The 22,758-nt window shown below is 38.9% G+C and overlaps 1 protein-coding gene across 1 annotated transcript; it reads right to left on the bottom strand.

Annotated features, from left to right (window-relative positions):
* Window positions 1-7,448: 7,448 nt before the first annotated feature.
* rassf9 (Ras association domain family member 9) lies at window positions 7,449-18,389 on the bottom strand. The gene is made up of 2 exons (XM_085412955.1): window positions 18,248-18,389; window positions 7,449-10,809 (listed from the first exon to the last, which is right to left on the bottom strand). The coding sequence occupies exons 1-2, from the start codon at window positions 18,292-18,294 to the stop codon at window positions 9,549-9,551; spliced, it is 1,308 nt and encodes a 435-aa protein (XP_085269081.1). The 5' UTR covers window positions 18,295-18,389; the 3' UTR covers window positions 7,449-9,548.
* Window positions 18,390-22,758: the final 4,369 nt, after the last annotated feature.

Genomic DNA, 22,758 nt, shown 5'->3' on the forward strand with positions numbered 1-22,758 from the left:
GTGTTCCCGTTATCATCCCCATTGTGTCTTCTGCTTATATTTATATTATATTGGGGCCACATTGCATAACTCGTGACACACTATGCAGGATGTGTTCCTCAGAGGTACAAGGAGACAGCCTTGATGGGACCAAATTAGGTATAATTTAAAAAAATGTAAAAAGTTTTCATATTGCGCTATAATAATAATGGCAACCAAACCTGTTGTTCTGGGTCTTTTGTTATAGACTAATCTGAGAAATATTCTTTAGAAGCCGTTTGCAACAGAGCATGCAAATCCTTGGCAGGTGACTGGTTGAACCATCTGTCACTCTTGAAGGATAACTCACACCTAAAACATGTCTGCACCTGCCACTAGGTCCTCATGCATGTAAGTCGTTTTGTTCAACAAACCGTTGTTTCGTCACAGGTGCATGGCTTTAGGTGTTATCACATTCTTTCTTCACAAATTCCTATTATTCACCCAACTTCCCAAGGAAATTATTGTTCAGGACCTCTTACCAGTGCTTTTGGTTCAAAATGTGCTTTTTAAGAATAATTTTGACACTGACATTCTGGTCATTGTCATGCTGATGATCTTTTAATCTGAGCTAAATATGCAATTTTTCTGTGAGACAACCGATGTCGCTCAGAAATGCTCGCCCAAGAAATACAAATATGATTAAATAAATCTGGAAATTATATGAAAATATGGAACTAATTGATCCTATGCCAGATGCTTTAAGAGCACTAGATTAGACTAGATTCTGATTCATTCAGCCAGGTAAATGGCCTGATATTAATATAAATAATAACTGTTGTGGAGCCCACTTCTTTGAAAGATGATATTGTACAACTGTAAAAGGTTACCCTGAATTAAGATCAACACACACAGTTTAAATAAATCAGACAATAATTGTATACCTGCTGACTCACAAGAATGTGAGTACTAACCGGTTTAGGATTAAATCCTTAGGAATTCTACCTTAATGCAGCTTTAAAATGTGCTTTTTGGCTTTTATCTGAAGGGCTTTATACTAAAGGTGGCTCTTACATCTCTGACCTGACTGAACTGGACCTCCAGTCTAATGTTACTTTGCCAGAAGAATGTGATTTTGTTTGATTGTGCCCACTGAGCTTTCATTCTCCCACTTGGATTATTTCTGCTTCTAGAGCAGCTCAGCCACAGAGCAAAATCCAACTTTTCGTTTCTCCATTTCTTCCTCTGTTTGAACCAACTGGAACCATGTTTTCTGTCTGTGCCTTTGACTGTCTGAGTGGCAGTCTTGTAATAAACGTCTGCGGGGGCAGCGAGCAGCATCAGAGAACACCTGTCGAAAGGCCAGGGCAGCAACTCTAATAAAGAGGAAAATTAACATCCACGCCAAAAGAAAATGTGTTTACAGGAGCTACAAGGAGAGAAGTGGTGGTGGGAGGATTCAAAGGATTTGCAAAGAAACATTAATGTTGGGGAACAAATTAAAAAATTTTCTGCAGTAAACAACCGCACGACACAGATCACATTTCTGAAATTTTATCTTTAACACACCGTGCACACACACTCACTCGCGCGGTTCCCTGTTTGCACTCTTGCTTTTATCTGGCAGCAGTCATAGTTTATTGCACTTTGGGCTTTTTTATAGGGTGACTCATGACTTGGCTTCATGGCTTTTGGATGGGTGGCACTACAAAAGTGCTTTGATTGAGGCAATTAAGCCCAAGGCATTTAAACTACTTTGACAGGTCCCAATTTGTCCAAGGTGAACTCAGATGTGACTGACTGGGGCTGGCTGCTGGGACTGTTGGAATGCCACATAAACAGCATTTGATGCAAGAAACGATCCTGATGTGTTTTGCTTTAATTCCAGGTCATACTCATAAAATAAACGTCCCCAGTCTGAATTCAGTATGTATAGCGAGAGGGAAGTTACACAAACAGACACAGATACTTTGATTTTAGTATAATAAAACTACATTTACTGCTGGGTGTACTGTGGTAATGTTTCTCCACACAAACACGTGGAAACAAAAACTGAATGTGTTTTGCACGCTTCTTCAATCATTTCCCCGCTTTACAAGCCACTGAACTTACAGTGATGATTTAGAATTTGTTCATTTCACTCAACAATTAGGCACGGTAGTCAGCTGGATTTTTCTGTCTCACCTCATCTGCCACAAACTCGGAGTAGTAATGGCGTCTGTAAGAATTTTACAGTATTATTCCAGTGAAAAGGAATCATGTCAGTGTCCTTGCTGGCAATTTACTGTGCCTTTGAGATCAAACAAAAGCTTCAATTCAAATAGCAGTCCTATCTGGGTGTTTTCTATTGTAAAGAACCTACAACCTCAAGGAATCAAGTGTTCCCCCATGAGAAGGCACTTGAAGACGGTGGGGACAAAAAACGTCAGCTTAACAGGAAAAAACCCTCTAGAGTAGTTGGGGACAAGGTCAGAAAAGAGAGAAAATGCACTACAAACTGTGCAAACTATTGGACGGAAGAGAGAGAGAAATTAAATAATATTTAATGACAAAAAGTGGGGGTGAAGCAGAAATGTTTGATGCATCACAAGAAGTCCCTCAGTAGCATGAGCCATTAGTTATAGCTATGGTAACCGGCACTTTGCAGTTACCCGAGCCATCTGGAAAAAGCCTAATTAAGTATTTTTCACTCTGAACATGATCTTAAAAGCAGAGGGTTGTGCCTTTAAAACCTGTTTTCACAGGACAGGAGTGTGACAGTTAAGTAATTATTTAAACCAGCTCTTCATGTTGTTAGGTTTGCTCCAAGACACAAGAATTGTGGGTTGGAAGCTGCTTCCTGAGCTCACTCAGTCAACCATTCGCAAACTTGAAATGACAATTATCAGTTCATCTTGATACTCCCAGGTTTTGAACACTGCTTAACAAACCATAGCTGCAGCACACTTTGCATACGACGGTGTGCACATTGTTTTCCTCACTATTGATTCACTTTTTTCTGAGTTTAAAAGATCTGGTTTTCTCAAGGCTGAGATAAAAACATCAGATAGATGTAATAGATTTAATACATTTAGTAAATTCCTCTTTGATCTTTTTGACAAGCATGTTTTTGTTTGTCTGTAATTTGAGATACTATGTTTCTGGGTAAAGATATACTACACACAAAAATATACATTAAAAAATCAGCTCTCATCTTCAGCACAGGCAGCTGATGCCAGATTATGGTTTACTCAAACTGCCCAGTTGTAGTAACTGGATGGACTGAACAAAGACAGGTTTGCAGTGTCTCTAATTGTCATTTTGGTAGATGTAATTATTGTTGTCAGCAAACACACTTGTGAGCTGGTAAGTCTTTGAATTGCTGATCTGCAGCAGAGAGAAGAGGTAAATGTTACCTGCAGCGTCCTTCAAACAAAAAAAGTATTTCTGTGGGAAGTATTTAAAACATTGCATATTTTCAAGGCACCTTGACAGTAAATGGAGTTTTCTTTTACCCCTTTCAGCTTAAGCACTGCTTCTGAGGCTTTTCAGCCTGCCCATGATTGGAAATGTATACCCAATCTTTGTTAAATGTCTTTTGGTGCGTCAGCTGCCTTGGCAGCAAATAGTTTGCGAAAGAACAAGCAGCTCCTTAACACCCTAAAGAACCAGAGCCAAAATCTCTGTTCATTTTAATATTTACTGCCATTTGAGCACAGTAGGTGCCTGAACACGTTTAACTGCAGAAAGAGGTGAGTTTGTATTTTAAGACCTCTATTTGCCATTTTCAATAGACCCCTGCAGAGGTTGCAATGGAAATTTTTTATTTTGGATCTACTTTCTTTTGGCTTCCTCTTAGTATTTTTGTTTTATTCGACCTAATCCAGAACTTTTACATTTCAGTTCATCGTACAGTGCAAAGTGTAATTATGTAACGCTTGATGTGCTAAATTATTTCAAATGGAGATGTTAAAGTATGCAGCCACTTGCTATAACCACCGCTGCAGCTCTTCTGTGTCGTGGCCTGCTGCTCACTTATGAGCTTTCTGAAATCTATTAGCATAGCAGTTATTTAATTTTGGTTGGTTATCACAGATCATACATTTTCCCCTTAATGCCTAGTGCATCATATTTCATACACAAGTTTTTTTTTAAGTTTTTGAGACTTTAACAACATCGGTATGACCCCCCCCCCCCCAAAAAAAGGCACAATAAATTGCACATTGCATTTCTAAGCAAACCAAACGTGTTTTATTCTTAAAAATTGATGGAAGGTTTAAAAAAACAAAACAACAAAATGCTTCAATTACAAAGAATTTGAATATTCTGGCCATAATTTCATGGTTCAGACTTTAAATGATTATTACTTCCAATGCTAGCCAGTACCAAACTGAGATCTCAACATCCAGCTTTGTGTTTTAATGCCTCCTAAATTCATTCAATCACAAACAGCCCAGCAGAGCCCTGCCAGGAACATAGACCCTCTCATATGAGACTCACAGACAGTTTGGACTTCAACATTCTCCTCAACCATAAGAATGAACAGCAGCAAGGCCGTTAGATCCTCGCTCTCTATATTGTTGAAATAGGATACCTTATAATTACATCTATTGAACACGCTGCTTTGCACATGGCTTCTTGAGGCTCTTATTGACTTGAGAAGGGGGTTTATAAGAGCAAGTGAGGCTGTTGTCAACACTTGAATCGCTCATTTCTTTTTCCTATTTCCTGTTATTGTGGGACCAAATGATATTTGGCTTTAAACAGTCTTGGAGCAAGAAGAGCAGCCATATAAGCTTCTGCTTCAACACATGTGGCTGTTCCAGAGGTACTTGAAGCCCTTGATTCTGAACCCCACATTCTCCTGCTAGTATCTGAGAACCTGTTTTCTGGCTTACGTTGATCATGTGGTGTCTGAGGCACGACACTGTGCTCTTGATGTGAACAGATTTTATTTTTGAAAATTTGGCTCATCCAAATTCAGACTTGCTGTCAGAAACACCCACATTCTCCTCGTGTGTCCATGACTTTTTCAGGAAGTTATTGCTTCACATGCTCAAACTCTTAAATTTATTGATGCTTGTAAACAAAGGAGTTTGATTCTGTTGCTCCCCCTGAGGTATTAAGAGCACTGATGACTCATGCAGTGAAATTTCACCCTCCGGCATTGCACTTGTAAACCATTATTATCATTTTTAATTTGATCTTTCAACATAGACACGGCTGATTTTTCTGACTTTGGTTTCAACCTGTTCTTATTTTTGCATGCTTTTTTTCAGTGAGGGGGCCCTCGTGATATTTTCACTTACGGTTGGACCAGCCTTTGTGGCATTTTAAATGTGCACTGGTGGCTCTGATCAAAGCACAATCCACATCAATATCATTCAAGCACATGTAACTTCGGTTCAGTGTGTGTTGTGCTGTGACTGTCCTTCAGTGATCCTGTTGGCATTAACCTGCATGTTAGCCACAAAAGTTATTCTCATTACATATGAAAGATTTGCTACCAATCCACCTAAGCCGTTAAAGAACACAGTAGTTTAATACAATGCCTAGTTAGCACAATCATGATTTTCACTCCATACGTCATAAAACCTCTGCACGTAGTGCAACACTCATTATAAGCTAATGTGTCATATGCGTAATCATAAGAACCAAAGTACAACCATGGCTGTAGCCACAGTCTGTCTTTTATCTGCCTCAGCAGCAGACAGCTAAGCAATCTAGCTCTTCTATCTAGATGCTGTGACTCATAGTGAGTGAGTCTGCTGTGGCCACAATCAGTGGGGTCACTTACAAAATGCAGTATCAAAAAACAGCTTGGGCTCTCTCTATAGATCAGAGGGAAATCAAACTTTATTATGACACAATGAAAACTATTTGGTCTGTGGCTCTTTATTTGATCATTTCCTTCAAATGCGCCAAAAGTATATTTCTTAAAAGTTTAATAAAACTAATCCGATCTTGTCGGATTTTGGAAAATGTTAGCGCCTGGTTAGTAGTTGGATAGCAGACTGTCTGGTCAGATCAATCCCCAGATATTTCTGTGTTCCCCATGTCTCAAAGAGCAAGATGGGCAAGATACTAAACCCCAAGTTTTCCCTGATGTATCCATCGGAGTGTGAGTGAGTTAGATAAAAGTGCTTTTGTATAGATAAAACCACTATGTGCATGTATGATAATGTGATTGACACTAGAAGAAAGTGCTTGAGTTCTCAGAAAGGAGTAGAAAGGAGCTATAGAAAGCCTGGTCCATAACACCATAAACCTCCATTTCATCAACAGGTTGGGGATGCCAGTGCAAGATTGCTTCGAACTGTAAGCTCTCAGGCCTTTCATGCTTGGTTACTTGGTAGCTTGAAGGAGCAAAGACAGAGGGCAGGGTGGGTGAGTCAATTAGTGTGTGAAATAGATATCCTCTGCTTTTTTCCAGCCCAGCTCTGCCCTGAGCACAAAGTGTTCATCTGTCAGCAGTACCTAGACATGAGGAGAGTGTTCGCTGTTGTTTGTGCTAGCCTGGTGACCATCTCGTCTGATTATATGGTGCCTGAGGACTCTGAGGTAACTGTGTCATATCTCTATGGTGACTGAGAGCTTAATTCAATTCAATGGGTATGACACACTACTTTTTTCCCCCTTTTAACCTTAGAATAAAGATTTTCTAGAAGCAGCCCAGTGCTTAACTATTTTTTTTTTTGCATTTTTAATAACCCAAGATTTTGTGCCTATACAAATGGCAACTAAAATAATAATAATAATGATAAAAAACATTGGAAGATGTATTCTTCCCAAAAAGGACACAAAACTACGCCAGTCTCCAGGCGTAGATTTGTGTTTGATCAAAACCAATTTGTAAGTGTTTAAAGACCCTAACTAGATGTGAAACTGTTGGAAATGTGGCAAGCAGCCCTATGATTTCAAATCCTATGATTTGTATAAGAAGATACCCTTCCTTAGTCAGCGCTGTTGCTAGGCTTTAAGACAATCAAATCCTAAACAAATGGTGCCGAAAAACCCAACGACAGTGTTTTTAGTTATTTAAAGTATTAGCTTTTATTATGAAAGTCAAGATGTACATTATTCTTTATAATAGCTTACGTTTTAAGTGGTTAAAACACAGGGCGTGTGAATTGAATTTGGTGGATAGTGAAAATAGTGTTTGATTAGGCAGGTAGCGAATAGTGATTTGTCACAAAATTACATCTGAAAAATACAAACCCATTTCCAAATAAGCTGGAACGTTGTGAAAATTGCAAACAAAAACAATGCAGTGATAAGCAAATCTCATAAACCCATATTTAATTAACAAGAGGATACACGTTCAATGCTTAAACTGAGAAAAATGTGGCATTTTAAGAAAAAGATATTAGCTCATTTTGAAATTGACTGCAGCAACACATCTCTGCATGACAAAAAAGTTGGAAGAGAGCCACGTTTATGCTGTGTAGCTTCCCCTAAGTCTGTAAACATGTGGGAACTCAGGAGAACGGTTGCTGGACTCGTGGGAGAGGAATGTTTTCCCATTCTTATTTGATATAAGATTCTTTGTCTTCTTTGTCATATTTTTGGCTTCCCATGTTTTCAGACTGTGTCATTTTACTGACCTGTTGCCAAATTATCTGAAAAATGTCCCACCAGCTATTTATGTACCAGAAATTGTTGTAACTTGAATTTCGTTTGCCCTTCACCAACTTTTCTGAGACATGCTGCTGTCACCAAATCCAAAATGAGATAATATTTTCATGAAATATTAAAATGTTTGAAATGTTTACGAGCAAAATGGGTTTACAAGATTTGCAGATCTCATGAACCCATTGCATTTTATTTTTACTTGAATTTTACACAATGTCCCAAAATTCTGGTAACTGGTAGTTTGGTAACTACAGTAAATAAATAAGCTTTTCTTTTACAATTGTGCCTTTCTCAGTAATTACTTATATTACTTGCAGAAGCATAAGGTGCTGCGAAAAAGTATTTGCCTCCTTCCTGATATCTTATATTTCTGCATATTTGTCACACTGTTTTAAACATTAGACAAAGATAACCCGGGTAAATACAAAATGCACTTTTTAAATGATGATTTTATCTATTAAGGTAAAATAACTAAATGCAACAAGGTCTTGTGTCAAAAACGAAACCCCTAAACCCAATAACAGGTTGTGCCAATCTTAGCAGCATGGACTGCAATTACACATTAGCAATAACTGGCAATGAGTCCTTTACATCACTGTGGAGGAACTTTGTTCTACTCTTCTTTGCAGAATTGTTTTAATTAAGCCCCACTGGAATATTTTTGAGCATGAACTAATTGAGATGTTATGCCAAAACATCTCAATTAGATTTCAGTTTGGACTCCTTGTGAGCTCATTGCTCTTTGTGTGTATTTAAGCCATTCAGTGGCGTACTTTGGATCATTGTCCTGCTGCATAACCTCAGTGCACTTGAGTTCCAGGTGATGCCGTCTGCCAGGATAGAGTCTGTTCGGTAGAGAGTTGCCAAAGCCTTGATGCAGGAAAGCAGCCCTAGACCATCACACTACCACCACTGCGTTTGACTGTTGGTATGATGTTTTCCTTATGAAATGCTGTGCTACCTTTTACGTCAGGTGTAACAGGATGCAAACCTTTCAGAAAGTTCTGCTTTTGTCTAATCAATCCACAGAATATTCGGGAATCAAGTTGTTTTTGGTAGATGTGACACAAGGTTTTGTGTTCTTTTTGGTCAGCAGTGATTTTCACCTTGGAACTCTGCAATGGATGCCATTTTTATCTATTCTCTTTCTTAGTGTTGAATCATGAAAGCCTTAGAAATGACTTTGTAGCCCTTTCTAGACAGAAAGATGTCATCTAATCACAGTTAAATAATGATATATCAAGAAGGGGCAATTACCATTTGAAATCGGGCGAACTAGGTTTGTATTTACAGAATAGTCAAGAACAGTGTTTAAAGTATATTTTTCTTTTACAAATACTACATCAAAACTATTATCTTTTTGTTTTAATATAAAACATTGTTAATAGCCTTAAGTGTGTAAGAAGTGCAACTTAATAAATAGCTTGAGGACTTTACAAAAAGCAAAAAGCTTATTTACTATCATCTAAAGTGACAAATCTAAACATCTAAAAATTGGTCTTTGCATCTCTGTTGGCAATTAAAAATGGGAAAACCTTCTATCAATAATGTAGGATTATAAGTAGCGCACGCACAGCCTCAGTTAGTGTCTTGCATGTATTATTTCATGTTACACTGATACCTAACCATCTGTTACTTTGATACCTGAGAAAATTATTCATATTAAACAAGGATATGTTTTGCATCTTGCAAACTCTTTGCAAAAACATTTTTGACCAATTTTCTGTGAACACGTTTAAGAATCAACCACAGTACTCTTGTATTAATTTGTTGGAACCCAAGTTGACATTTCTTACATTCTTCTTTTTGGCATGGTGTGATGACGATGCAACAAAGTTCCGGAGACACTAAAAATTGCAGAAAATGTGTCTTTTTGCTAATTTTGCAAGCACAGAGCATGAAACAAAGAGCACATGTGAGGAGTAAAAAACTGCAGCTGGTGACTGAAGAAGAACACATTGCTGAGTGAACCGGGTTCTTCAAACGTCTGTGTCCAGCGGGGGAGGGAAATCGAGACACGGTGACAGAGAGTCCTGACTGTGTGTGGAGCTAATCCCAGTGTCTGAGTCTGTGTCTGTAATGTCTAGAGGGGACAGGGTGTGTTTGAGTTTCACTGTCTGAGAAATGCCGCACTGGGTCTCACTTTTCCCTTGGACTGTTATGGGCTGCTCCTCCTCTGTGCTGTCCGTGATTTGCAATGAGCTCAGCTGGGCGGCTAGCTGCCAGCACTCTTGATCCTTAGAAACCAGTGTATTGTCAAAGTACTTTATCTGCTTGTCTATTTCAGCAGCTTGGTTGTGAATGGAAACACCGGTGAAGAGGCTGTGATTCAGTTCGCCCTGCAGCCTCTCAATTTCAGCAGTATAAAATGCTTCGTCTGTGTCAGCGGGGATCCAGGAACCAGTGGCCATTCCTTCCTGGTCTTCATCTTGAGCCAGAGCGAGGCTGGCCTTCCTAAGCTCAGCGTCAATTTCATGGGACAACTGGAGGATGAGTTCCTGGTGCCTCTGAACCTCCATGTCCAGCTGTACAACCCCATCGCTGGTGTACAAGTATTCTTGCAGCTGCTCCTCAATGTGTGCCTCGGAATTTGGACTGCAGGCCTGAGCCAAGGAAGTCTCCGACTTGGTTTCTTGCTGGACTTGCAGCTCAATCCGCTCAATCTCTGAATCTAGCTCCCTTATCCGCTGGATCTGCTCTCTAATTGTGTGGTCCTGGTTGAGAATAAGTTGCACCATCTGGTCGATCTCCTCTGCACCTAGGGAGCTTTTGCTCTCCATATGAAGTTTCTCCAGCTTTCGGAAAGCTTTTTTTACCATGCGCTTTTGTTTTTCCGCTGGCAGAGACTGGGAATACTGAGCACGACCGTGCTCACATCGCTTCAGCTTGGCCCCTTTGCACTTTCCACCTTTCTTAGCAGGCTGAGGCACGAAATCACTGGTTTTAACTAGAATAAACTGTATGAAGGGCCTCTGATCACCCCAAGCATACCAGAGTCTCAGTATTCTGGTAAGAGGTGGCAAAGCTCTCTCGAAACCCTTCCACCGTTCAACGAGACAGAAGTCTTTGGGTTCTCCATCCAGTAGCCGCTTGCTCTCTGGGACTGACTTGTGATCATCCAGCAATGCCTGAATCATATCTGCACATGTCGTATGCTTTGTTACTCCACAGACAACCTTCTCTTCATTGCAGACAGTAACTTGGATCTCCTTTCCTACCACAGGCTCTGCATCTTTTGTCCTATGCAGAAGACAAAAAAACAAAAGTTACAACTTTGGCTATGCATGAAAACTTGGAAATGCTTTCTTAAGTTAATGCTCTACAATGTTTACACTCTGTGACATTAAAATATAACCCTTCATGTTTCATTGCATTAAGGCGGGTTTGGATTGCTGGTCGTGTTTCCTTCCCCTCACCTCCAACCAGTTGGGGCAGATGGCTGGCCCCCACTGAGCCTGGTTCTGCCGCAGGTTTCTTCCTGTAAATATGGAGTTTTTCCTTCCCACAGTCACTAAAGTGCGACATCTGATTTTTGAAGTTTTCTCTGTTTTCTCTGTATTATTGTAAGTCTTTAACTTGGTGTTGTGTTTTGGTGCTTTATAAATTGAATTGGAATACATTTTTAGTGATAGTAGTAGTTATGTTCACAAATTCAATTCTAGACACGTGCATTTGGGGATTAGAAATGCTCCTTTCTAGACAGCAGTTCAACAAAAGGGTTAAAAAAAATGTAGTTAGATAAATAATCCCAAAAGGAAATTTAGACAGCCATATTTCAACATACTTGCCATCTGAAGTAAAATAAGTCTCTCTCTCTATAATACTTTAAAAGTTGTTTTCCTATTCTAAGTAGTATGTTTTTATGAATGCATCCTTATTTGATGGCTTTCCATTAGGTCAATGAGCAGAAAACTACATTCAGTCATTTTGTGCTTCCTGGCTTGATTCTATTACTGTTTCTCATCGTCTTACTCATCAGAGATGATCACTTAATGGTTCGGTTCTGAGCTATTTAACCTCAAGGCCCTCATTAAGTTTTTGCATGGATCGTAAAACCTGTTCAAAAATTGACCTCTGATGGGCCGAAGATATTCATTTTTTACATCCTTAATGAACCACCGGTAATATTCAGGACCTAATATCCAGTCATTAAATGATAGGCACCGGCAATGCAGACGGCCACAAATAAGAAGATAACATCACCAGACATTTAAATCTGATTTCAGGATAAAGAATGATGTATCACTCTATTATTTATATGAAAGATAACATGTTAGGAACATTCTGCGATTCATGTGTTTCATTAGGGAATCTCTGACTGCCAAGTTTCTGTCTTGGTGAATTATTTAAAGTTAAATTCTAGTCTTCAGGGAAAAATAAGTGACACATAATACTCCTATAATTGCAGACAGTTTAATCGCAAAGAAACCCAGAGAAAGATTATCCACATAAAAATCACAGACACAAAAAAGTAGAACTCCTCCTTTGATGGTTTAACTGCAGACTGATTTTTGTGGGTTAAAGGAATGTTGGTCTGTGGTTTTTCAACCCAAAAGACAATACTTCTTTAGTCAGTTCACAGTAATAGAGAAAAACATTCTTCTAATCCTGGATAATATCACATCTACGAATAAAAAAAGGTTGAAAAAATTAGCCTTAAATAACAAAAGCAGAAAACATCAACAAGGAAATCTGGCTGTAGCTTGTCAGGAAATTTGATATAGTGACACTGATGGGTAAAAGGAATGGGCCAACACACTTGTCTGGAAGTGGGATTTTCATCTAAGCCTTTTAAAATTATATTTCACTTTACTATCTAGATAAATCTGAAGTCTTATCTATATTTACAATGTATTAAAACAGACTTTGGGATTAAAATCAAGTCCTTTGTTTAGCCCAGCTATCAAAGTTCAGTGTTGTTCCTCAGGTTGGTATGCAGCAACGTCTTCACATCTAAACCCTACATCATGTACCTGCTTTGCCTTTATTTGTTCTGATAACCTTGGCCGAATGCAACTTATGCTAATTTACGTCACCAATGCGGGAGGAAGCAAAAAAAACCAACCAACCAAACCAAAAAAAACAAAAAACAAGCCACATCCTATTAAGATAGGATACCCCAACCTGCATGTCTAAGACATTGTGTATATTATTCAAAGGGAGAAAGAGGCTTATCTCTCAGTTTGTAGATTTGACAGACTGATACCACAATGTATTGGTTCCCACATAACACATGAACACCCAACTGGAGCATAGTGTAAACATCTGGCGAATAAGGTCTCAGGAATGCAATTCATAGGTTGGTTAATGGTTATTGAGACTCTTGGAGAAAACCGGAGCAAAGCAAATACCTGAGCTATGTGTAGGCCAAACAATTCCAACATGCCTCAAGCATTTAATAGACAACAACCCTTGTTGCTTTGACCATGGAATTTCCAACTTCACCCAATACAACACAGCCCCAGTGCTACTGCTGCACAGGAAAGAAAACAGGCGGTGTACCCAGTACACCGTACATAGTGGCCACATGCTTAAAAAATGAGCTTATCTGACACAACAGCTCAACATCATAGAGCAGTCAATATGTGTTAGGGCATGAACCATGGCATCAACTGTGGCAAGTTTGTGGTGTGTTTGAAAAAGTCTTATTATAATATAATACAATACATTATTTCACTTTTTAACCCATTACTTTTATTAAACATAGTGTCGTTGTCAGCTTAAATTAAAATGCTATGTACAAAACAAATTCATTTGGATGAATTACGAGTGGTAAACCTGACCAATTATGCATATTTTATTTATTATTGATAAAACAATACTTAAAGGTTACTTTCACATGTGCATTAATGGGTCAAAACCTCTCCCACCTTCTCAGCATGTGATGAGGAATCCAAAAATCAGAGCAATTTCATTATATGGGGCCAAAAAATATTTTGTGAGCCACTGTTATACTGTATTGCAAGGATGAAAGAATGGCTGAGGCAAGAAGTGCAAGGGCACGAAAGAAGAAAGGTAAAGGAAAAGGGAACAAAATCATAATTACATGTTCAGTGCAGCATAGCTATACTACACATCTGTAAATACACAATGCAGATGTTTCCAATAAACCTGAACCTGTCACACACTGTCCTCATTTCTAATCTTGCAGGCGAATAAACATGCTGTACATACACTGGCTATTTCAGAAAGGGTGACCCAAGGCCACAGCTGTGCAGGAAGACAGTACAGTTAGGCAGGGAAACACCTGTATTTGTCTCAGGCCACAATCACCAGCACTCAGGCAACATCCTGCCACTATAGTTTTATGCACTGTAGGAGGAAGGGAGGAAAAGAGATTCCATGTTGCTCACTATGGTTACTTTTAATTTTCATTCTACTGTGAAGAAAGAGCTAACAGTTTCTATTATGCGTTATCACTGGAACACATTGGAACTGAAAGCAAATGATTTATTTGGACGAAAAAGAAATAAATATTTCATTTATTCATGAGAATGACTTTTATGAGTCTAATTTAGTTTCCAAATTAGTTAAAGGAATATTTATTGTTAGAGTTCTTTGATTGTTAAGGTCCAGATACACATGCTGCAACTAATGCCAGTGTGAATTGACTTGGAGAATGTCTAAACACTGTAGCTTATGCAATGCAGCCAAAATGGCAAAGCCTCAATGATTCCCAGCAGTTAGTAGATGTGAAGTCTGTGTCCTGCTGTGGCAGAACTTATTGAAAGCTCTTGGTATCCTGCTTTGCATTTCTGCAGCTAACAGCATTATCACTTACATTTAAGGCCCCTGTAAGCCTCAGGGTTGTGAGTCAACTGCTAGTACATCAAAATCCACATAAACTCCCAGCAATTCCTGGAAGTTTTCTGTCACTGACACAACCTTGTAAACAGTACCTAACTTGTACTTTTATGGCTTTTTACATTGCTTCTTATTGAGGAAAACAGCAATTTTTATCAGGGTACTAAAGGGTATTAAAGACGGCTGTACACTAGCCCCTCAGCCTAAACGATAGCATATTTTTTCTTTAAAGCTCTACCTCATAGAACAATGATTCTTCTGCTGTGTTTATTTTGGAAAGAATACTGCAGGAATATGACTCCATTAATGGCAACTTGAATTGTGCTGGCTTAGCCTCACAGACATCACCACTTTGACTTACTGTACTGGCTGAAATGTGGTTAACCAGAACTTTGCGGTGTTTTTTAAGATTTGATATTCATAGCTTGGGATTACACAGCAGTTCCAGACGCAGCAAATGAGGGTGCCTTCATAGGTCACACTGCTGGGTGGTAAATGACAAAGCTGACACTGATAGTGTAATGAACTCAAAGCTAATGTTGAATTACAGCTTCAGATGACACATACTTTCAAGAAAAACTAAAATATAAAGCCCTTATGGGTGAAGACGGATGTTGCACGGCAACTGGCACAGTACAGGTTCGACTTTAAATTCACACTTGAATGAACCCGAGAAACCTGAGCAGACCCACTTGACCTCACCTTGAACTTAGAGGCAGAGATATCCAGTTAGAACTGGGACGTGCGGGAGGAAACTACCCACACGTCTAAGTTCAGTTTAACCTTAAATTATAGGAATTTCCGTACCAGCTTCTGTGTTGGATGATTACGTTACGGCTGCATTGCGGTAGCATATTGTAATGCTCATAATGACAACCTGGAAGGAATTAACAGTTCCCACTTGTGTGATAAGTTTGCAAGGTACAAGTTACCACAGAGGCCTGTATGCTGGTGGTTTGAGCAAGTCATAGCAAATGACAGAGTTATAGCTCTAAAGTGTCCCGACATGTTTTGGCAGATCAATGACGAAAAAGAGATGCAAATATGCTCAACAGAAACAAAGCTTTGATAGCAGATAGGCAAACATGTCCTTTAGCCTCTGCTGTCAACACGTCTCACTATGGAATCGTGAGTATATTTGGATTTGATTATATTTGCTGCTGATAAGATCACAGGTTTGCTTTTACAGCTCAAAACAGTCCTGAGTGAAACGATCAAACTTACCCCAGATAGATTAATTCACCTTCTATGCAGCATCAACCAATTCAAAATTAAAATCTGTGTGATTTATGCTAACGCCTTCATTTTGTTTGTGGTTTTCATAGCTGTAATACCTCATAATTAGCACTTAACACGAGGTTGATGGAAAAGTCATGAATTTTACTGGCATCTTGATCTGTTCAGTTAAGCCAAGCTAAGTACAATCAAATAAGTAAACATAAATCCTCAAATCACAAATGCTAACCTCAAGTTAAAACCAGAAAAAAAGGCCTATGTGCAATCCAACATTTCTTACTTACTCATCCTGATTTTATGACTAAACTAATGCTGACTGGAAGAACAAGTTCTGATAAAAAGTTGTGGCTGACTGGATCAACTAGAGATGAAGTGAAGACATTTTTCAGCTGTATTTCCTTTAAAAGGAAACTGAATGTGCGCTGCAGGATATGACACAATGCACTGCAGACTCATGACCTCTGCACTTTTTTTTTCTTCAAAAACATAAATGTCAATAATATCAGACAAGTGAAAGGGGACAATAAGAAGCTTGCATTTGCATTTCCTACACTAATCAAAGTTTCTCTTTCTTCGAGACCAACACTTGTAGTTTATCTAACAAATTATAGGTTTGACTGGTGTATATAAAACAATAGGGGTTTACTAAAAAAGGTAAGATATAGAAATCCAAGACAAAAAAACAAATAAATCATACTAGTCTAAAGTATCTACAAAGTGTCTGTCTGGCTTGGCTTTAACACAGAGAATGCAGAAGAGAAACTATTGGATGCTGGACAGGAGACGTTTCCTCTTGTTCTTATCTGAGGATAAGAATGAGGGATTGCTGAGGAAATAATGTGACTTTTTTATCTGGATATGTTGATCTCTGGGAAGACTCCTTCCCTGATAAGCATCTGTGAGCAGAGACACAACACACCCTGTTTGTTCCTTTCCTATGTGAAATCGCCCACCCCTATTATCTTTTGCCCACAGGAAGTATCTAAATCACCATAACAACCCTTTCTCATTAAAAGAAATGACTTCCCCTGTCCTTTTTAAACACAAACTGTCTTTTTTTTATTGCTTTCAGCAGCCTGCAAATTTGTATTAATCTAGCAATGTTAAAAACTAATTAACAATGCTATAGTGGTGGCTTAGTGCAAGTGGTCACTACATTGCTTTGGTCACATAATTCTGAGGCTTGTATTTCCTGTTGTTTGAAGGATCAGACTCCCTGATTTTAGTATGGAATATTCCAATATTTTTTACATTTACCAAATCAACATTAACGTTTTCTTATTTTGTGAATATTTTGATGCTTCGGCTTGCTCCGACTGCACATGTTGTCAACATCCAGCTCAAAGTTTCACCTCGAGTAGGAGCCAGCCTCAGGTGTCTCCGAAGTGAAGCTTTTGACATGTCTAAAGATCTAAACACTTGAGATAATTATAGGTGCCTCGATGATAATTACTATGCAAGAAAAAAAAAATAAGACAGCCACTGGAGACAACTTCAGTCAGACTGTTTGAAGTTATCAAAGATAATTCATCTCAGCTCTGTGTGATGTGAAAATGCATCAATTCTGCTGATGGTGCCTCTGTCAAAGTGTTGTAATTTAGCACTGTACACTACCATACCTCTCAGCGTTGTTGCTGTGTTTGGTGTTAATTGAGACCCTTAATGAGTAAAGCTAATTAAAACCCTTTAACTTTCCTTGTCTTGATCTTGGCAGCAAGGGATTCAATCATGACCTAGATACTCAGAAAGAGAACTCTGTTTACCAGCTCTGCACAACAAAAGTCTGTAGTCAACAAAAGAAGCAGAATGTCTACACCAATAACAGACGACAGCTTGTGGCTCAGTAACTCTACTTTCCTCCTTGCCTTTACAGAACTGTAGCTGGACCCCAGCTGCAGAGAGAAGCACATCAAAAGGCCAAGCTACACTCTTAGGGAAATTGCAAAAAGCAAATGATGGTAATACAGATTACATGATCTCTACTACTTTGTACGTGTACATATGTGTGTGCGTTTTTTTATAATAGCAGAAGAAAGTCCAAACGTTTACAAGCTAATGTACAGTAGGCCTGCAGTGTTGTAAACAAACAAAGACCACCACTAAAAGGCACATCACTCATTGGCACACTGATAAAATCGTTCATGCATAGTTACATTAAAAATGTAACATGAAAAATCTTAACATGTGCACACACGGACAGGTTCGCCAAAACTGGCTTTTAATTAGTAAAATTAATATATATTACTCCCCAAATAGTATTAAGGAAATTAAGAATGAATTGGTTTAAGATAGTAATAACCTTGATGAAAAAAAGGACGCTCAAAATCTCATATTCCACGGAAGTGTATATTATTTCCTTGGAATTCAGTATGGAGGTTTGTCAGTTTTTCTAACTGGACCGGGGAGACATCATTTTTTAAAACAATAATAATAGTCAAAAAGATGATATGCAGAACTAAATTAACAACTTAACTGCGTTTTATTTTGTGCTGCTCATTCGTAGTTCGATGCGCGCCGAGTTGAGCGTAAATCGTCTCCCTCACGCATTTCATTGTAACGTCTTTTTTTAATGCTCGAAGTTGGGGGAAAACACACTCAACAGGTTTAAAGAAAGCTCATACTCATCTGATCAAGTTACCTGTTTTTCATTCGGGCTTTAAGGAAGTTTTTTCCAAATGGAGCCATGACTCAGGAGCACAAGAAAACAGACCGGCGATCCAAAGTGAGTTACAGTCCAGGCATGGTAGGACGTCGGACACTTATCGGAATGTTTCAGAAAAGTTGACGGGTGTCCCGGGTGCAACTCTATCCGCCCCATCCGAAAAGCGGAGGGAGGTGTTTCCTACAGCCAAACGAGATTTAATGGTGAAACTCTGCCCCCTTCCACCTGCAGGAACAACCTGAACGACTAAACGAAACACTTTCTTCAAAAGGATACTCAGCTCTGCAGAAATACGAAATAACGTAACAATTAGAGAACATTGTAGATTATGTTGAAATATTAGCGGAACTATAATATAAAATATAGAGCAGATAAGGCACAGAATAACAGCATTTCTTTTCATGTATCCACCCTGCTGACGACATAAAAAAAAAGCTGTAATGTAATGTTACAACATGTTTACATTACAACCCAGGAAAATGTAACATGTTGGGTTTTGATAAATGGTCTTCCTTTCTGGATCAACAAATGTTACATTGAGATGAAACAGCCTGTTAAAAAAAAAAAAGTCTAAGAGTGTTTGACGCTGTAAATCTCTCAAAGAGCACGTGGTTTTTCAAGCTGTCCTAACACATATTGAAATTATTTAATTGTTTTTGGGGGTTAATTACTAAATAGGGTAGCCACAAAAACACACAGCTAAAACAACTGACTGAGCATTACTTAAACTCATCGTTGAAAGTGATTTTAACATTAGTGTAAATGCTGAGAGCAACAGCCTCCACACTGTATGTGATTTAAACACAATTAGCTTCTTTCAGAATGTAAATGAACTGACTCGTCATTTTAAAAACACTCTGAATCTTGTCCTGACATATGGTACATCATAGAAACTGAGTATTTAACAGTATTCCCTGAAAACATGTCTTGTCTGACCATTTTTTAAATTTAAATTTACAATAATGGGAATACATTTCATTACAGTGGAGGTCTCTCTGAAAGTGCTGTAACAAAGTTTAAAGACATGATCCTTGCACTGTTATCTTCAATAATACCATGTACTGACTCATGATGCGAGCAGCTACCTGAATCTTACTCCTTCAGAGACAGATTATCTTGTTACCTATGTAACAGCCCAACTATGACTCAACAAAGCAGAGAAACGTACAGCTTTGTATAAGTCACACCTGTCTTAAAGCAGGCAACTTTTAAACTAGGGAGGAAATGGCATTTCACTAAATTAGAAGACCTTCTTCTGATCTGGAAAAAATACTTTGCTACTCTTTAAAAAGCCCTCAATGATTAGACATCTGATAGAGGAAAACAGTTTCTGTTCAGCAGAGCAGCCAGGCAAAGAGTCAGAGCTCTGCTGACCCAAGTATTCCTTTGACCTTAACTGCTAATGACTTCATGAATTTCTTTACAAATAAAATTAACCATTAGGGGAAAATTCTTCTGGGTTCTGGGCTGGGATCAATACTATTGACAGCACATGCTTCCCTTAGACAATGTCAGTAGAAATAACTGCAAAAACTTTCATTGCTATGTTGATAAAACTCAGTTTCTCATGAAGGCAGGAGATACAAATCAATTACTGAACCTTCAGATGTGCCTAATAGACATGTAAGCCTTGATGGTACTACCTTGGGCTCCAATAACACTGCAAGGAATCTTTGATATATTCACTTATTCTTTCATATATCCTTCAGTGTGCATATTAAAGGTATTGTTACGTTCCCCTGAGGGGTCTAGGCGGTGAGGGGGAAGTAACGAAAAGTGTCCGGGTCAGAAAAAGGAGACAAGAAGGTATGAGGGTTAAATTAAAGAGTTTTATTAAAGTAGCTCAACTAAAAGAGACGGACAAGCCGCTATCACCATTTAAGAAAACAAACAAAACTCAGGCGTTGGTCAATAAAGTAAAACGTAAGCCAAAAAGAAAGAGCAGCTCACTAACTGCAAATACACCAAACACTCAGCTCACTAGCTGTAACCACACAAACATACAGCTCACTAGCTGCAACCACACTACTGGCACTCTGGCCCAGAGCTCACCTTTCCCTGGGCTTAAATCTCCTTGATTACTGACGAGAGTCAGCTGCACAAAAGGGAAAGGTGGCACCTCAGGCAGAAGAGGTGGTGGGACACGCCCACACAGGCACCTTCAGGAGGAGGCCCTGCTAGGGCCGTAACAGGTATATATAGGACTACCTACAATGACTGGACTCCTGTAAATAATTATTATCTGCTCGTTCAGAAGCTCCCTGAAAAGGTTTTCATTTGATCCAGATGTTATGGTTGGGCAGATGTGGGGTTTTCTTCTTGGTCTGTCTTTCTTTCTCTCTCTGCTTTGCCTCCCTATGTCCACTCTCGGCCTGTGCTGTCTTTCTTCTGTTCAAGTTTCCTGATCCATGCTTCACCAAGGAGTTCTACAGACATCATCTGAGCTTTGAAGACAGAAGGACTCACCCTCATCTCACCTGCCTCCCCACTTTCCACCAACCCACTCACTACTCCTAAGGTATTGTGTCTGTGTGCCAGCAGTCCCTCTTAAATCCCTGTTCAAGCAAATTACAAGTAAGAATTTTCTCTCACCTCTAATAACTTACAGAGACTTACCTGCATGCACTCTGTCTCCTTCAGTAGAGACTCCCATAAAGGTTGTAGCATTCTAAGTCACTCACCTACCCTTTACTATCTGTTCAATAAACACGTTAAACCCATTAATGGTTGTCGGTGTCTGCTTCTGCAGACACATTTGCAGTTAAATGTTACATCAGAAGGCTGCAGTGAGAATTCTGACAGGGACTAGAAAGAGAAATCCTATTTTTCTACATCGGCCTCTCTTCACTGGCTCCCTGTTAAATAAAGAAGTTAAAATTCTTCTCCTCACATACAAATCTTTAAAGGAGAATTTGAGGTGGAACTTTCAGCTATCAGGTCCCTCTTCTGTCTCCTTGAATTTAATCGTTATTTATTATTAATCTCTGGCTCTCTCAGCATGTCTTCATCCTGTCTTCCTCTCCTCACTTACAGCCGGTTGTTGCAGATGGCCGCCCCTCCCTGAGCCGGGTTCTGCCAGAGGTTTATTCCTGTTAAACGGGAGTTTTTCCTTCCCACTGTCACCAGAGTGTGACATCTGATTGAGAAGTTTTTCTCTGTATTATCAGAGGGTCTATAAACCACATTGAGGCAACTGTTGTGATTTGATGCTATATAAATAAAATTAAATTGAACTAATTTGACCTTAATCGGTTCCCAGTTTGGGAGACAGACAGGTTCTTCACTTTTAAAATTAGGCTTAAAACTTCCCTTTTGATGTAGCCTATAGTAAGGGCTGGATCAGGTGACCATGGACCATCCATTGGTTAGCTGCAATAGAGTTAGGCTCCCAGAAGGCTTCTTCTTCACTTACCTCATCTCATGTTTTTTCCTCAGGCTCAACCGGTCACAACAAATGGCTCCCCCTTTACAATTTTGTGCAACAAACAGTGTTGGTCAAGTTACTTGAAAAAAGTAATCAGTAACTAATTACTGATTACTTCCCCAAAAAAGTAATCCTGTTACTTTACTGATTACTTATTTTCAAAAGTAATTAATTACCTAGTTACTTAGTTACTTTTTAAAAACACGATTTACAACCTGAATAGGTGATAAAGTGATAGATCTTTCAGCCCAATTCTACTTTTTCTGCATAATCCATCATACAAAATGTTATCAAATGGAAAGGTCCCTTTTTAAAACTTGTTTTATTATTTTTAATCTTTTAACTTTATGCATCAAGCAAAAATTAAATTATATGCAACATTCTCTGACTGGAAGAAATTTGTTTAATATTTAAACCTATTTTCTGCACATTCCAGCACATAAAATATTTTTTTGTGTGTGTTTACACTCAGTCTTTCAAATAGATGCAAGTAAAACACAGCAGAAAATAAATAAAATCAAAGACTCAGCGGTCCTGTTGCTCTATTTTCACCTGTAAAGCAGGAGTGGGGTAGGTGGAGGTTTACCCTGGTGCAGGTGTGCCGCAGCAGTCAGTGGAAGAATCCACGAGTTTCTCTGTGAATTTCCCATTATGTCGTAGCGCACTCGGTGCTTACTTGGAAGTTTAGGGGTTTTTTTGCTGTAAAAAGAAGTTTTCTTCCCACGCACGATGGACGCTAATGTTTTTGTCACTTTTTATGGGATCAAACTCAAAGTAAGGTCAGTACTTCCACGCTTTAAACGCTGCACGCTCATACTCTCTCCCACAATCGATATGTGATCCATTGTTGATCTGCACACAGCTGTTGCCACGAACTTCGCACGTCACTGTCATGAGACATTCTCGCAAAAAATCACGGTTTTAGTAACGCAGTAACGCAGTAACGCAGCGTTCCTACGGGAAAGTAACGGTAATCTAATTCCCGTTTTTGCAATAGTAATCCCTTACTTTACTCGTTACTTGAAAAAAGTAATTGGATTACAGTAACGCGTTACTTGTTACT

The sequence above is a fragment of the Rhamphochromis longiceps genome, linkage group LG7 (genome assembly GCF_057381845.1).
Source record: "Rhamphochromis longiceps isolate RC_006_pf linkage group LG7, R_longiceps_female_GT1.1, whole genome shotgun sequence".
NCBI classification, from domain to species: Eukaryota; Metazoa; Chordata; class Actinopteri; order Cichliformes; family Cichlidae; genus Rhamphochromis; species Rhamphochromis longiceps.